Source organism: Aotus nancymaae, unplaced genomic scaffold, assembly GCF_030222135.1.
Source record: "Aotus nancymaae isolate 86718 unplaced genomic scaffold, 86718_ANA_hifiasm-v0.15.2.pri h1tg000003l, whole genome shotgun sequence".
Classification (NCBI taxonomy): domain Eukaryota; kingdom Metazoa; phylum Chordata; class Mammalia; order Primates; family Aotidae; genus Aotus; species Aotus nancymaae.
The window spans coordinates 4655862-4672080 of NW_026988414.1; the positions used below are offsets into that span (position 1 = coordinate 4655862).

Below are 16219 nucleotides of genomic sequence, written 5' to 3' on the forward strand. Positions count from 1 at the left end.
TACAAACTCATAAAGCTTACAAATAAGTTTAACATGAAAAACACCAGCCAGATCCAACTGACACAAGGCACTTAGCCTGTCTCTGCGTGGCAGACACGAGGAAAGCAAGGGCTCTGGAGTCAAAGAACTTGCAGGTTCAAACGACTGCCCCTTTCTGAGCCTGTTTCCTTATTTGAAAAGCAAGAATAAAAAAACATAATTCATGAAACTGTTGGTGGGGTTGGGACACAGTGTTTTTTCCTCCTATGTAGGAAAAGGGCATAAAAAACAAAGAAAGAATGGGTATGCTAAATGCTGCAAAGAATATGAACAGACACATTTGGTTATAAACAGCCCCATCTGGGTATACCTAAAAAGCACTCTTTACTACTCTTGCCTCTTGCCTTCTGCCAAAGATGAACCAAGCAGCCTTCAGCCTGGGCTCATCATGTTGATCTGTTTGTGCAAAGGACAGAGAGGGGAGCTCTCTCCACAGTGTGCAAGGCCCACTAGGAGGTAGGATCCAAACTTCTATGAAATCTGTCAGACCAAGGTCCTGTCAAACTCAGTTCTCCACACTCACAAAGAAGGCCTGCAGAAGAACTCTTCAGAGTTGCTGAGGTCAGTAACAGAAAGTTTCTTTTGATGAGTAATGAAAGCAGGAAGAGATAGAATAAAATTGAATGGGTTAGACTAAAGCCAAAGTTAAAATACCTTTTCACACAGATTAAAATATTTACAAACAATGCTAGTGAAACTGGATCTCCCCTTGGCTAGTGGCTGACATTTCACTATTTCTTTTGCACTTGGCCCAGTCCAGATTTCTTTCTGCTCGCTCTGGAGAGGGAGCTAGGAAAGGCAGATAAACCAAATTATTATCTTCATATCATTTATGTGAAAGAGTGAGGGGGACTCAAAAAGAAGGAGGACTTTGGGAATGCTTTTTTTTTTTTTTTTTTTTTTTTTTTGAGATGGGGTCTTGCTCTTGTTGCCCAGGCTGGAGTGCAGTGGTGCAATCTTGGCTCATTGTACCCTCTGCCTCCCTGGTTCAAGCGATTCTCCTGCCTTAGCCTCCCGAGTAGCTGGGATTACAGGCATGCGCCACCACACCCAGCCAATGTTTGTATTTTTTTTTTCTTTGTTTTTTTTTAGTAGAGACAGGGTTTCTCCATGTTGGTCAGGTTGGTCTTGAATTCTCAATCTCAGGTGATCCACCCACCTTGGCCTTCCAAAGTGTTGGGATTACAGGTATGAGCCACCTTGCCCTGCCTTTTTTTTTTTTTTTTTTGAGGTAGGGTCTCCCTCTGTTGGCCAGGCTGGAGTACAGTGGTGCAATCATAGCTCACTGCAGCCTTGAACTTCTGGATTCAGTGATCCTTCCACCTCGGCCTCCCAAAGCGCTGGGATTACAATGAGAATACTTTTAACCACAAGGAGTTGCTGTTCTCTGGTTCCATTATTGCAGAGTAACAATAAACCACACAAAGTAATCTGAAGACTTCTGACAAGCTCCTACACCTTAATATTTTTCATGAGATGCAGGGAAAAAGGAGGAGCTTCTAAGATCTAACCATTCAGCTTTTCTCAAAAGTCTATAGGCAGGAACACAGCTGGTTCCAATCACATTGAACTGAAACAGGAACCGGGGCCAAAGGTGCAGAAATAAAACTTACTTATAATAAAGTTAAAAGCAATAACTTTTCTTTATAAAAGAAACACATTATGTGACATAAATCAAAACTGTAATGAAAAAATAATTTTCCCTCTAAGAATATAAAATAGAAGGTTGCAGTAAATAAGAATGAATATTTTTGATTTATTCAAAGTTTCAATCTAAAACCTCAATGAAATCTACCACCTTTATTACAAGGGGACTGATGGTTCCTGAACAGAAAGAAAGGTCAAGAAAGATGGCACCGGACATTAGAGAGGGACCCAAACTGGCCGAGTGTGCAGAAGGTTTGGTCTAATAGATCACTGACAGGCTAAAAGCCACATTTTGTTGAGAAATGACATCAGAACTGTTTAAAGAGTATAAACCTCAATAAGAAAACTAAAGATGGCAAATGAGATTTGAACTCTGTTACTTCAAGTCAATAATGTCTTCATCAGAGAAGGCCGTGAGCTGGAAGGGGCTGCTGCCGGAGACTGGGCTGCCCTCTCTGTCTGCCACAGGGTCCTGGTCAGAGCTGGCTGAGTGGTGGTGCTCCTCAGGGTTGGCTTCGGAAGTAGAAGCACTTTCCAAGGAGCCTGATGGGATCCTAGAAGAGACAAGTCACTGTAAAAGGATCTGTGGGAGCACCATGGAACTGGGGCTATTTTTTTCTGGCAATTTCCTGCTCATCTGAGCTCATGAGCTTGGCTTCCCAAATCCCCACTGTTATGTGGCAGAGGTGGGGAAGTGCTGGAATACCACCCCATCACCTCATGGGGTTGTGAGGATTAAAGGCTGAGTGTGTGACACATGGAAGGTGTTTGTAAGGCATTATTTACCTACCTTTCTAAAGTGCAAATCCAGATAATGTCACCCAGCCTAAAACCCTCCCATGGCTGGCCAGGGCCTGAGGATCAGGCTGAAACTCATTCTCATAGCCAAGGTTCTGGGACTGGGCCTGTGACCCCTCCAGCCTCCTAGGCCACCCATGACTCCCTCTGTTTCCTCCAGCTCCTCAGGACCCTCTCAATAGCTACCTCATTAATTTGACCAAAATTGGTTTCCACTTCTCAGGGAGTTAATGCATTCCACAAATACTCATTGGCCTGCAAAAGCCCACCTGGTCCAGCCACTCCCACTCTTGACCTCACACAGTTCCTGGCTCTGTTCTCTATGCCGAAGCCTGTCCACTCTTCCTCCTGCCTTTTAACTGGCCATGCTAGGCCTGCTTCAGGGCCCTTGCCCTGAGGGTGCTATCAGAAAGGCTGTTCCCCTAGCTTCTTATCATTCATTCCAAGCCCAGCCCAATGCTACTTCCTCAAAAAGCTTTCTTTGACCTCTCTCTCGGAGTAGACCTTCTACCTGCCAGCCCCATCACTAACTTCTTTTCAATTTCTTTATAGTACTTGTCACTATTTGAAATGATTTTATTTGCTTACTTGTTTACAGGTTTGCTGTCTGTTTTCCTACACTAGAATGCAAAGTCCCTGAGGGCAGGGGCCTTATCAGGTTATGACTTATGAGAGGAGGCTCAGCCTCCCTTGATGTTTGAGACCCTCTCTGCCCCAGGTATGAGCTGGATGGCAATCTTCGTTACACATCACTTGCCACGCTGGAATGCAGAAATTATCTGGATACCTGTTGGTCTTTGCCCCTGGCCTGGGAACCCCTTGAAGGAACAGGTGGGGGCTTAGTCTTCTCCATATCTTAACACACAACTATGTCCTTGATACTCCAAGAATATGTGTTGAGTGAATGAATGAAGTTTGGACATATGAACCGTCACTCTCCACACTGGAGCATGTGTGATGTTGCTTAAAGGACAACAGAGATCTTATAGGACAAATCAGTGTGACTTAACTACTATTCATTGACATGTGATGCTGACCTGCCATTCAGAAAGGTTGGACTGTGTATGTGCTACCGGTACTGCATTACTGCATAGAGAGTGCCTGTTTCCCTGCAGTCTTACTAAGTGGCTGTGGTTCTTTTTTTGAGACAGGGTCTTTCTCTGTTACCCAGGCTGGAGTGCAGTGGCGTGATCATGACTCACTGCAGCCTTGACCTCCCAGGATGAAGTGATCCTCCTGCCTTAGCCTCCCAAGTAACTGGGACTACAGGCACATGTCACCAGACCCAGATTTTTTTTTTTTTTTTTTTTCTTGTGTAGAGATGGGTCTTGCTGTGTTGCTGAGGCTGGGGTTGAACTCTTGGGCTCGAGTGACTTTCCCTTCTTGGCCTCCCAAAGTGTTGGGATTATAGGCATGAGCCACCATGTCTTAGCCAGCATTTCTATCTTAAAAACTCTCTGTCAATCTGGTGAAAAGTCTCTCTTTCTCTCCCTCTCTCTCTATGTGTGTGTGTGTGTATGTGTGTGTGTGTGTGTGTGTGTGTGTGTATATATATACACACAAAATATATATATATATTTTATATATATATATTTTTTTCTTTTTGAGACAGAGTCTTGCTGGAGTGCAAAGGCCTGATCTCGGCTCACTGCAGCTTCCATCTCTCATGTTCAAGTGATTCTTCTGCCTCAACCTCTCAAGTAGCTAGAACCACAGGCATATGCCACCACGCCCAGCTAATTTTTGTATTTTAGTAGAGACAGTGTTTCACCATGTTAGCCAGCCTGGTCTTGAACTCCTGACCTTGGGTGATCTGCCCACCTCGGCCTTCCAAAGTGCTGGGATTAAAGATGTTGAGCCACCATGCCTGGCCAGGTCTAATATATTTGAATGAGCATTTGGCTGCTGGTGAGAGTGCCCATTCGTCTAGACCCCTCCCTGGTAGGCCTGAGGCTCTGGGGACCCTCAGAGAGAAGCAGGCTGCCAGCCCTCTGCTGCAGCTGCCAAAGAGGTCACTAGTGGCATCATCAATCCACAGAAGGGGCCTCCTGGGCAGTGCCGTGACTCACAGGTCCACCACCTCAAGCAGGGGCCTCTCCCTCTCTTTACCTGTCACTGCTAGATGACCTCACCGCCCCTGGTTTGGGGCCTCCTTGGCTTTCTTCTAACCGCTTCCGGGGTTTGGACTTGGCCTTTGGCATTCCTTCTGACTTGGGTCCACCTTCATCCGAGAGGCCTGGATTGAGAATCATAGGTCAAAGGGTCACTACCACAGGGCTTCCATGGAGACAGAAATAGCCTTATTTTTTCTTGGTTGGGAACTGGTACATCATTGTGTTAGAGTCAGGAAGAAAGATGATCGAATATATATTTTCAAATTATTGGTTTTCTTGTTGGTAGAAGGTTTTTCTCTTCCGATTATAAAGTATACACACATTGCAAAACAAATTAGAGACTCAAAGAGCCTAATGAGGAGAGATGATCTACAGTCCTACTGCTGGTAGCCCTATAATTCTCCAATTCAGTGGTTCCGTTTTTCAAAAGCTCAGTGGTTTGTAAACAGTGGTGGGCAGATCAAGCTTTGATATGGAAGACTGTGTTAAAAATAGCAATATGTTATTTTAAAAACAGTGGAAGGCACCAACTTCAAAAAGCAATGGACTTTGTTAGTGTGAAGGCCTGCCCTGTCAAGCGGCCCAGATCCTTTCCTCCAGTTGTTCAGGAAATATTACTGCAGGGCAGGGATGTGCTCAGGCCAACTGTCCTTGCAGTTTTATGTCATGCAGATCCCAATCTAAGTTTTCAAACCACTTTTTACTGGTTTAATATGTCAGTTCCATTTTTTCTTATTTTGTTTCCACAAATCTGAACAGAAAGGTTTCTAACAGTCTAATCTTTTCACATTTTCATACTTACCAGGGGCTGTATGTTTCTCTGGTATGGCCTCTCATCTTTTTTTTTTAAAGACAGGGTGTCACTCTGTCGCCCAGGCTGGAGTGCAGTGGTATGATCATGGCTCCCTATAGCCTTGATCTCCAGGACTCAATTGATTCTCTTGCCTCAGTTTCTTGAGTAGCTAGCTGGGACTATAGGCGCATGCCACAATGACTAGTCAATTTTTATATAGTTTTTGTAGAGATGGGGTTTCACCATGTTACCCAGGCTGGTCTTGAACTCCTGAGTTCAAGTGATCTGCCTGCCTCAGCCTCTCCCAAAATGCTGGGATAACAGGTGTGAGCCTGTGCCATCTTTATACTGAGAGAAAAGAGCTCAACAAATATCTTGCAAGAATCTGTTCTGTCTACAGACCTGCCCCCACTGTCTAGGGCTGGGAGAAGTAATAAGGGAACTGAACACACATGTGTAAAAACATGGTACATTTCCACTTGGGGAACATAAAATGTTGCCTGAGAACTGTGGGATATAAATCCATCGAGACACCTTTGTAGGAAATCATACATATATTGGTACTTTGATTTTTTAAATTATCAGACTAGACATAGTGTTTTATAAACTGCCCATTTCCTCCCTTCACATGGTTTGGGCAGCTCTCCACACCAATAAATACAGATCAACAACATCACTGTTGCTGGCTACACTATAGTGTATTCCTTGGTATAGATGTATTAGAACTTATAAATCCCTTCTTAAACGGAAAGTTACCTTCTAAACTCACTGGTTTTGAGGACAATTCATATACAAAGGTAAAACCAGCTAGTCTGTTCAGAGACAGTGGAAACCAGGATTGAAAACCATTACCCAGTAGTTCCCTGCGGGTCCTGCTTGCTATTTCTTTGATCTCCATGCGAGACAGGGACAAGGAGTGCGTGACAGGAATGGCAGCTAGGCCCACACTGATGGGAGTGGGTGGGGTGATGACCTTGGAGACTAAAGGCGACTTCAGAGGTCGCTCGATGCTTCTGCCCACGAGGTTTCTAAGTGGAATCTTGTACAGATTTTTTGATTGAATTTCACCTGCAATGTGATTTCAAAAAGAACATCAGAACTTTAACAAAAGTTCATATTATTTACAAGAGAATAATTTCTTGTTCCTTAACATAGCATGAAGGAAGACTTTATGTCACACACTGATCTCTAATGTCCCACTGGGAGGGCTGGTGGGGAGCACTTATTTGAGGGTGTGTGATAGCTTTGCGTTTTCTCAGAGCATTTTCATGTGTAAATTAGGTAAAATGCACTTGTGACTGCACAGAAAAAAACACTAGACAAGAAAAGCAAAAAGCTGCCCTGCTTAGGGACTTCTGTGCTTTATCTTAACTGTGTGCAATAAAGACAAATGATGTGGTAAGAATTTATGAAAAGTGCTGTGTTCAAAGAGATGAGGTAACCACAGCAGAGGCCTCTGGGGTTCGCAGGCAAAGCCAGATAGAGTGAAAGACTGCATGTACTGAGGAATGTCTGGGCTTGATGACTTTATTCTTTTAGCTATCAAAACCCACTACTGTTAACAGCCCTGAAGGAAAAATAACTGCTGTTGCAAGTTGGAAACTATGTAGCCTTTAACTCCCTCCTCCCCACTGACTTTTTTGTTGTTGTTGAGACGAGGTCTTGTTCTGTGGCCCAGGCTGGAGTGCAATGATGCAATCATGACTCCCTGCAACTTTGACCTCCCAGGCTCAAGTGATCCTATCACCTCAGCCTCCTGAGTAGCTGGGACCACAGATGCATGCCGCCACAGCCAGCTAATTTAATTTTAGAGGTGCAATCATGGCTCAATGCAGCCCTGACCTCTGGTGCTCAGGTGATCCTCCCACCTCAGCCTCCCAAGTAGCTGAAACTACAGGCACATGCTACCAGACCCAGCTAGTTCTTGTATTTTTTTTAGAGACAGGGTTTTGTCATGTTGCCTAGCTAGCTGGTCTTGAACTCCTTGGCTCAAGCGATCCATCTGCCTCAGCCCGCCAAAATGCTGAGATTACAGGTATAAACCATGGTGCCTAGCCTAATTTTTTTTTTCTTTTCTTTTTCTTTTACAATGGAGTTTTGTTGTTGTTATCACAGGTTTCTAAAGAACCCAACCAATGCATTCAAATTGCAACATTTCTTTTTTTAATGGCTTTAAATAAATTTTTAAAGCAGTAATCACATGTAGATATTAGACAATGAACTAGAGAAATTAGAGTGGATTAAAAATATTAATAAAACAGTAAAACTTGGACTTCACCTTCCCCCAGGGAAGAAGGAAATACTGGAGTATCTCGGCCCGGGGGTGTCTGAGGAGAATTGCGGGCACTAGCCCCCTTGGAGCTGCCTCCAGATGAGACCTCATTTACAGCTGCAGTTGCTGTGAAGTATATATCCGACTAGAAAGAAAGAGAAAGCATTACTGGGCTGCTGGTGTTCTAGGTCTTGCATCCACTGGCCCTCCTGCCATCACTGCAAACCCTCCAACTGGTCCCATCCTTGAAGCATGTGGTACAGTACAGGATGCCAGGGAAGGGATGGAGGGAGACTTCCAGAGGAAAGCCCAGCGTGGCTAGTTACACTCTTCCTGAGTATTCCACCCCCCACCACTTTTCCTCATCTATTTGTTGATCCACAACAGAAACTAGTCAGTGTTCCACCACACATCTTCTACAATCACAAACACAGCAAACACTTCCCTAATGGGAATTTCAGGCACCTGGAGTGTTAGAACTGGAAAGATCTTAGGGATTCAGTTAGGCCCATTTGGCAGATGGGGAAATGGATTATTCATTCACTGATTCAGCAGATACTCATGCACACCCACAATGCGCTGGCGCTGGTGCTAACAGCAGTGGTGTGCTGGATGTGACTTATGAGATCCAATTTTCAAGAACTTTGCCAACTGGCTATTAAACACACATGATTATGAATTAAATTATACAAACCTAAATCAACAAAGGCCCTAAATATCCAAATTCAACCATTCCTAATTATTTGATTGCACTTATTATTACATCTGCTTTGGAGTTACTGACACCAATAGTGTCTGTGTAGGGCTTGGGGGAGAGATACTGCATCATGAGGGATAATGTACATCTCCCCAACATCACCTGCAGTGGCATCACACTAGAAGCTTGAAATCAATCATGGAGGGACTATTTACACCATGGAAACCAGCGAAGACTATCATTTCGACTTCGATTTGTTGTTTTGTTGACTGTCTAGACTTACAGTGATGGAGAAAATATTAGTAATGAACATTCGATAGGGAAGTGTGTTTAGTCTGGTACAGAAGCTGAAAGAAGTTTCAGTTTAATGACTGTGAGTTGTATGAGGGTGAAAAATTGTTTTATAGCAGATCACATATCAGATTAAATGACAATAAACACTGGAACAAAATGGGTGGATTGAGATAGAACTCCAAGTGTAAAATTATGGTTGAACTACAACTGTAGGTTGGCTATGGATACAAGAGTTCAGCAAATATTAACAAAAGCATTTTTTTTTTTTTTAAAGATGGGGTTTCATCATGATGGCCAGGCTGGTCTTGAACTCCTGACCTCAGGTGATCCACCCACCTCAGCCTCCCAAAGTGCTAGGATTACAGGTGTGAGCCACCATGCCCGGCCAACAAAAGCATTTTGTAAGAACCAATTGGCTAAGTGGATTTTTATGATAAACAACAGTGTATATTTATTATTTGTAAATTGTAAGCTATTTACAATCAATTAATGTACACATATATAATACACACATGCACATATGTACACACATATAATACATATATGCACATATGTGCACATACACACGGTTTCCAGAGCACTGAGCACATGTGGTGTCATGATAGGGAGTAAGACAGCACGGCCCCTGCTCTCACAGAACCATTGGTGCAGCAGCAAAGATGAACAAATAAGCACTCACCCACCACTAAATGTGATGGATGTCAGGACCAGGGAAGGGAACAGGGGACACAGCAGGGGAGCCAGACCAGCTGGCAGGGCTGGGGAGGACTTTGTGGGGCTGACTCAGGGGAGGGGACTAGAACAAGAACCCCAGATTACGTGCCAGTGACAAAAGACATCTTAGAAGGCATCTTTGTTCCTGCATTCCTCCATTTTGCTCTAGCTCCGGGTTATGAGGCATAGATTAGTCAATTAGTCATGTTTCATAGGATATGAATTCAAATTGAGGGCAGAGGGTGGAAAAGGAAGAAAGATTGCAAACTCTGACTTTTCTAGACTCGGACTGTCCTTCGGGGCCACAGTGACATGAATAACTGACCCAGTCTCTGACTGGGGATATCTCTTTTCAACTAAGTACTCCCCAGCTGCCACCAGCACCAAATGACTATTAACAAAACTGAGGAGTGTTTTGAAAGCTCACGGAAATCACATATGAAAACCCAACAAATCAGCCTGGTTTCAGGCTTTCCATCTCATTCTGGCATTTTGACACATGTCATCATCAGCCTAACTTGACAAGAGGTAGCTTCTGTGCTCACCTGAAATCCCACAGTGCTGGGCACCCCGCAAACCGCTCAGAGATAAAATCCCAGTCCTACTCACCCTGGAGGCCACCAGCTGCAGCTGCGGCACGATTGCCGTGTGGACCAGGTTCCCATTCACCACCAGGCGGATCTCCATGGAGTCGGTGGTGAAGGCCAGGAGATACGGGAAAGCACAGACTGCAAGGGAATGGGAGTGTCACCTCTCAGCTGCTGGCTCGGTAGCTGCGGATGGGCTGTGATTGTATCACAGTCATGCTCATGCTTACTTCTCTAGAAACTTCCATCTCTCTCATTCCTCTGGCAGCTTCTCTCCCTCCTTCATGTGTGCATGTAGCCCTGATCCTAAGGTAGCCTTGGCTCCCAAGACAGCCTCTCCTCAGTTGCCATACTGTGCCTCCCAGGAGGTATGCACTGTCACCAAGCTCGTTGCTGTTTTCCCCTATGGAAACCCCATTGCCTGATCTTCCAGCAAGGCAGTCACTTGCCAAAGCCCTGTGAGGAGTCCCTTTTGTTGTCCAGATGCCAGCCTGACACTCTCTCTGCAAGCCCAGGCCATCCTGCCTGGGACCCTTCCCTTTGGTTGCTCTTCAAGGCCAAGCCCTGGTGTCCCTCAATGCTCCTTGCTCTTCCTGGGTGCTCCTCCTGCTGTGTATCTGAGCAGGGGCTGCATCTCATTCCTTACTGGCCCTCACAGTGTCCCTCAGGATCAATGGGTTTGCTATTTGTTAAGGACCAGCCCCTGTGCTTGAAATGACTTGGATGATACACTGGCTTCCAGGTGCTGTGCCCACCTCGGCTGCCCTGTGGCACACCTCTGTCTTTCTTCCTGGCACTCCGTGTTGTTCCTCCTTTGCACTGGCTCTCTCTGCACTCTCTCCACTGATGAGCTCATCTGCTCTCCTGGCTTTCCTCGTGACTCTTTCTACCATATCTGTGCCTCTAGCCATGACTTACAAGCCCATCCAGCAATGTGGTTCAAAACCTCCCTCTCCGGTCTACCAGATTGAATCTGTCATCAAGCCTGACTGGTTCTCCCAGGATCTTAGGTCAGTCCCTCCTCTCAAAATGCTGTCCTTTGGACCTATTAACACATAGTTTTATTGTAAGGACAAAAGAATGAACTAGAACATTCTTGGCTCTGATCTGACTCTCAAAAGGCAATGCCCAGTTGTGGATCTTGAATCACAAACACAAAGCATCACGGCTCATGTCCTGACATTTTAGTGGCAGGCAGCTACCTGAGTTTCTATGAAACATATACTAGTGGCGCTGAAAGCACTGTGCTTCTCCCCCAGGTCTGTCAGCATTTTGAGGCTGGAGACCTTACTCTTGAATTTTAGGAAAAGGAAAGTGAGGCCCAGAAATGAACTGAGGTACTGAATGATAACCAAGTACTGAAAAATGACATTTAATTGCTGTCAAATGCATACGTGCTTAGAGGCACTGAGAAAAATAAAGAGGAACAGTAGAAGACAATAGTCCCAAAAGGGAAACAAAATTTTAAAAAATGAAAAAGAAAAAGAACACTCTGAATACTAATCATACGTACATAATTTATGACAATTTCGCAGTAAGCCAGTTCTCTGCTTACATAGGATTGAACAGTTCAGACGTATCTATGAAGGAGGAAAGCGTTACGATAAAGATTTTTCTTACCAATTGCATAGGGAGCCTGGTTCCAACAGAACTGGAAATCTGATGCAGAGGGTTGAACCAAAAAAGAGCCACCATTAAAGGGGCAAACCTTTTTATAGATGCAACTGTCTGCAATGAAAACAACAGCAACTCATTTTTGTTAGAGACAAGACTTAGATGACTGTAATTAATGAAAAACAGGCAACAAGAATAGTATCCTATCTGCTAGTTCTTTATAAATAGCCAGTATGAATACTGCCAGGATGCTGGATACTTAAGGTCAAAGGCATTCTTAGCCAGAATAATATTACTACTACAAATAATAACAGCTGACATTTTGGGAGAATTTACTATGTGCCAGGCACTGAGCTTTAAAGCCATTACCCCATTTAATCTGCAGAACTTCACAAAGTAGATACCATTATTACACTCACTTTACGGCTGAGAAAATTGAGGTTAGGAGCGGCGAAGTAGTTTGTCCAAAGTCTCACAAGTACCATGTGGGGGAGGCAGGGTTTGAACACAGGTATGCATGACTGCAGAGCCCATGTGCTTCATGCCTAAGCCCTACTGTCTCCCACACTTGTCAACACTCAAGAAGGGACACCTGATGGCAGCCCTTGGGTAGAGGATGCCCTCCTGCAAGGCAGATCACACCTTCAGCCTCATTCAGGACAAGGGTGGTAGGAGACAGATACACCCCTAAACGTTTTATTATTATTCCAGAGGACTTGAAGCCATATGCTTGCATCCCCTTGGTGAACCTGAATCAGTACTAGATTAAGACCAGGTTCATTCGATTACATAGTTCCTGGCCTGCCGCAAGCTCTAAACACAAGTCCATGTGGTTCAGACCCTCTTACAGTGAGAAAGTCCATGAAGAAACGAAGGCCCCATTTATTACAGAGGTCCATCACATTTTTAAAATTAAAAAAAATTTTTTTGGAGACAGAATCTTGTTCTGTGATGCAGGCTGGAGTGCAGTGGCGCGATCATAGCTGATTGCAGCCTCCTCGTCCCAGGTTCAAGTGATCCTCCTACTTTAGCCCCCCAGCAAGTAGCTGAGACTACAGGTGCACACCACAATGCCTAGCTATTTTTTTTTTTTTTTTTTTTTTTTTTTTTTGAGACGGAGTTTCGCTCGTTACCCAGGCTGGAGTGCAATGGCGCGATCTCGGCTCACCGCAACCTCCGCCTCCTGGGTTCAGGCAATTCTCCTGCCTCAGCCTCCTGAGTAGCTGGGATTACAGGCATGCGCCACCATGCCCAGCTATTTTTTTGTATTAGTAGAGACGGGGTTTCACCATGTTGACCAGGATGGTCTCGATCTCTTGACCTCGTGATCCACCCGCCTCGGCCTCCCAAAGTGCTGGGATTACAGGCTTGAGCCACCGCGCCCGGCTATTTTTTTTTTTTTTTTTAAGTAAAGACAATGTCTCACTATGTTGCTTAGGCTGGTTTCCAACTCCTGAGCTCAAGCAATCCTCTTGCCTCAGCCTCCCAAACCATCATGTTTTAGCCATGCATTTCTTTTTCAATGAAAGACAGACTGAATTTTTATTATTTATTATTCTTTTTTTGAGACAGAGTCTCACACTGTCGCCCAGGCTGGAGTGCAGTGGCACAATCTCGGCTTACTGCAACCTCTGCCTCCCGGGTTCAAGTAATTCTCCTGCCTCAGCCTCCCAAGTAGCTGGGATTATAAGCACCTGCCCAGCTTATTTTTTTGTATTTTTAGTAGAGACAGGGTTTCACTTTGTTGGCCAGCCTGGTCTCAAACTCCTGTCCTCATGATCCACCCGCCTTGGCCTCCCAAAGTGCTGGGATTATAGGCACAAGCCACAATGCCCAGCTATTATTTTATTTTTAAAATTTTTTGAGACGGAGTCTTGCTCTGTTGCCCAGGCTGGAGTGCAGTGGTGCGATCTCAGCTCACTGAAACCTCCACCTCCCAGGTTCAAGCGATTATCCTGCCTCAGCCTCCCAAGTAGCTGGAATTACAGGTGCCTGATATCATGCCCAGCTAGTTTTTGCATTTTTAGTAGAGACAGAGTTTCTCCATTTGGTCAGGCTGGTCTCGAACTCCTGACCTCAAGTAATCCACCCGCCTCGGCCTTCCAAAGTGCTGGGATTGCAGGTGTGACCCACCGCGCTCGGCCTGAATTTTTATTAACATCATAAAGAATGAATGTTAATAAACATCTGAATGTTAATTATTGACACACAACAACAGGGATGACTCACAGATATAATATTGAGCAAAAAAGAAAAGCTAGATATCTGAGTACATACTGCATAATTTCATTTGTTTAAATGTTTAAAACTGTCTACAGAGGGTAGAGGTAAAGATGGTAGTGTTACCTCTGAGAAGAGATAATGACATGTAACACCAATAACTTGGATTCTGCTAATGTATTTTAGTTCACCTGTGTCCCCACCACATTTTAGAATCACATTTCTAATTTCCGGAAAAAAAGGAAAGAAAACATGATATAATTAGCAACCTGATGAATCTGTAGATATAGTTTTGTTGCAATTGGGTCTTGGCTGCATTAGTATGTGTACTGTGGGAAAAATAACAAAGCCAATTTTATTTTTTAATTATTAAAAATAACAGCTTTTCTGCAGGCACTTTCTCACTAAAAAAAAGTAAAAAGATGAAAAGAAAAAGAAAGCAAAATAACAGCTTTTCTGAGATCATTTTTAGACCACAAAATTCATCCATTTAAAATGTACAAGTCAATGAATTTTCGTATATTTACAGAGTTGTCCAACATCACCACGATCTAATTTTAGAACTCTCATCACCCTAAAAATGAAATCTCACTCCCCATTTCTTCCCCAAGCCCTGGTCAACCACTTCCTTACTGTGGATTTGCCTTTTCCGGACATTTCATATAAATGGCATCATACAATATATGGCCTTTTGTGTCTGGCTTGTTGCACTGAGCACAATGTTTTTGAGGCTCATCCATGTGTCAGTGCATCATTCCTTTTTATGGCCAAATAATATTCCATTGTATGGATAGTCTATATTTTGTTGATCTATTTACCATTTGATGGGCATTTGGGTTGTTTCTGTTTTTTGCTATTGTGAATAAAGATGCCATGAACATTCCTGCACAAGAAATGAATATATGTGAACATATATTCCTGCATTCCTGCACAAGAAATGAATATATGTGAACATATATTCATTTCTTTTGTACAGATTGCTGGGTTATATGTAAGTCACATAATTTTATTTTATTCAGAATGTTATTTACTGTTAAATACTTTGTATCTATAGCTACATCTTTATGAGCTTCATTTTTTTTCTGTTTTGTTGTAGAATATTTGAGGAACAAAGAAGAACACAAAGAAGAAAATTTTAAAAATCATGCAACCCTATGTCCCAGGGAGAAATACTCATCACTTTTTTTGTTTGTTTGTTTAAGATAGAGTCTTACTCTGTCACCCATGCTGGAATGCAGTGCAGTGGCATGATTTCAGCTCACTGCAACCTCTGCCTCTTCAGTTCTGCCTCTTGGGTTCAAGCAATTCTTCTGCTTCAGCCTCCTGAGTAGCTGGGACTACAGGTGTGCTCCATCATGCTTGGCTAATTTTTGTACTTTTGGTAGAGACAGGTTTTCACCATTTGGCCAGGTTGGTCTTGAACTGACCTCAAGTGATCTACCCACCTTGACCTCCCAAAGCATTGGGATTACAGGTGTAAGCCACCACACCCGGCTGGTACTGATAGTATTTTGTTATTTCTCCTTCAAGTATTTTTATTACGAAATAAACAAGAGAAATATTATAAAGAAAAATAGAATTAAACTTTAAAATATAATTTGCTTTCTTCACTATATTTTATATTTTATTCTATGCATTTTTCAAGAACATGAGTTTAACTCACTGTATGGCATTTCAGTATTTGAATGTAACAAAACATCTTTACCAGTTTCCTCCTGTTTCCATTTAGTTTCCAAAGCTATCTGCTTTATAAATGATGTTGTAACAATCAAGAACTTATTATTCACAGTTTGCTGATTATATCTCAAAACAATTTCCTGTGAGTACACAGGCTATGTCAATTTAGAATCACATCCTGCCAACTTCTTCCCCAGAAGCCTGTACCATTTAGACTTCTAGCAGTGCAGAGAGAGGGTGTCTGAATCCATGACTCTGCCAGTCTCTGCCAGTCTGAGTGACCAAATTATTTCCACGGTAATTTGGATATTAAAATTCTCAGTGAGGCAAAGCTTTTCCCATGCTGTTAAAATAATTAGGAGGCCATTAGAATGAGGTGGTCCCAGCGCCGTGAGTTCCTACACAAGCAAACTGAAACCCAACTCAGGGTAAAACGTCATATTCTAGGAGCCAACCAGAAACTGTTAACTAACCTCTAAGCAGGGACTTTCCACTGGAATGATCCAAGTGAAGTTACTGCTCCGCTTTAGCCAATCAAATATTTGCTTCACTTTGCTTTTGCATTCACCCTATAAAAGCCTCCCTTTGTTCCCCTCATTGTTGCCTGATTAATAAATCACTGTTGTCTGGGCTTAGGGGCTCATGCCTGTAATCCTAGCACTTTGGGAGTCCAAGGCGGGAAGATCACTTGAGGTCAGGAGTTTGAGACCAGCCTGGTCACCATGGTGAAACCCTATCTCTACTAAAAATACA

General features: G+C 43.5%; 1 protein-coding gene across 8 annotated transcripts in view; it reads right to left on the reverse strand.

Moving 5' to 3' along the window:
• Nucleotides 1–1775: 1775 nt before the first annotated feature.
• The window catches only part of GARNL3 (GTPase activating Rap/RanGAP domain like 3), a 183713-nt gene continuing 169269 nt past the window's right edge, over nt 1776–16219 (reverse strand). For all 8 annotated transcript variants that reach the window (XM_012458113.2, XM_064377845.1, XM_064377840.1 and 5 more), the window contains 6 exons: nt 11576–11683; nt 9978–10096; nt 7670–7808; nt 6244–6459; nt 4594–4720; nt 1776–2240 (listed from right to left, as the gene is read on the reverse strand). In XM_012458113.2, the coding sequence (XP_012313536.1) occupies nt 2063–2240; nt 4594–4720; nt 6244–6459; nt 7670–7808; nt 9978–10096; nt 11576–11683 (887 nt within the window). In that variant the 3' untranslated portion in view covers nt 1776–2062. The remainder of the gene's footprint in view (nt 2241–4593; nt 4721–6243; nt 6460–7669; nt 7809–9977; nt 10097–11575; nt 11684–16219) is intronic.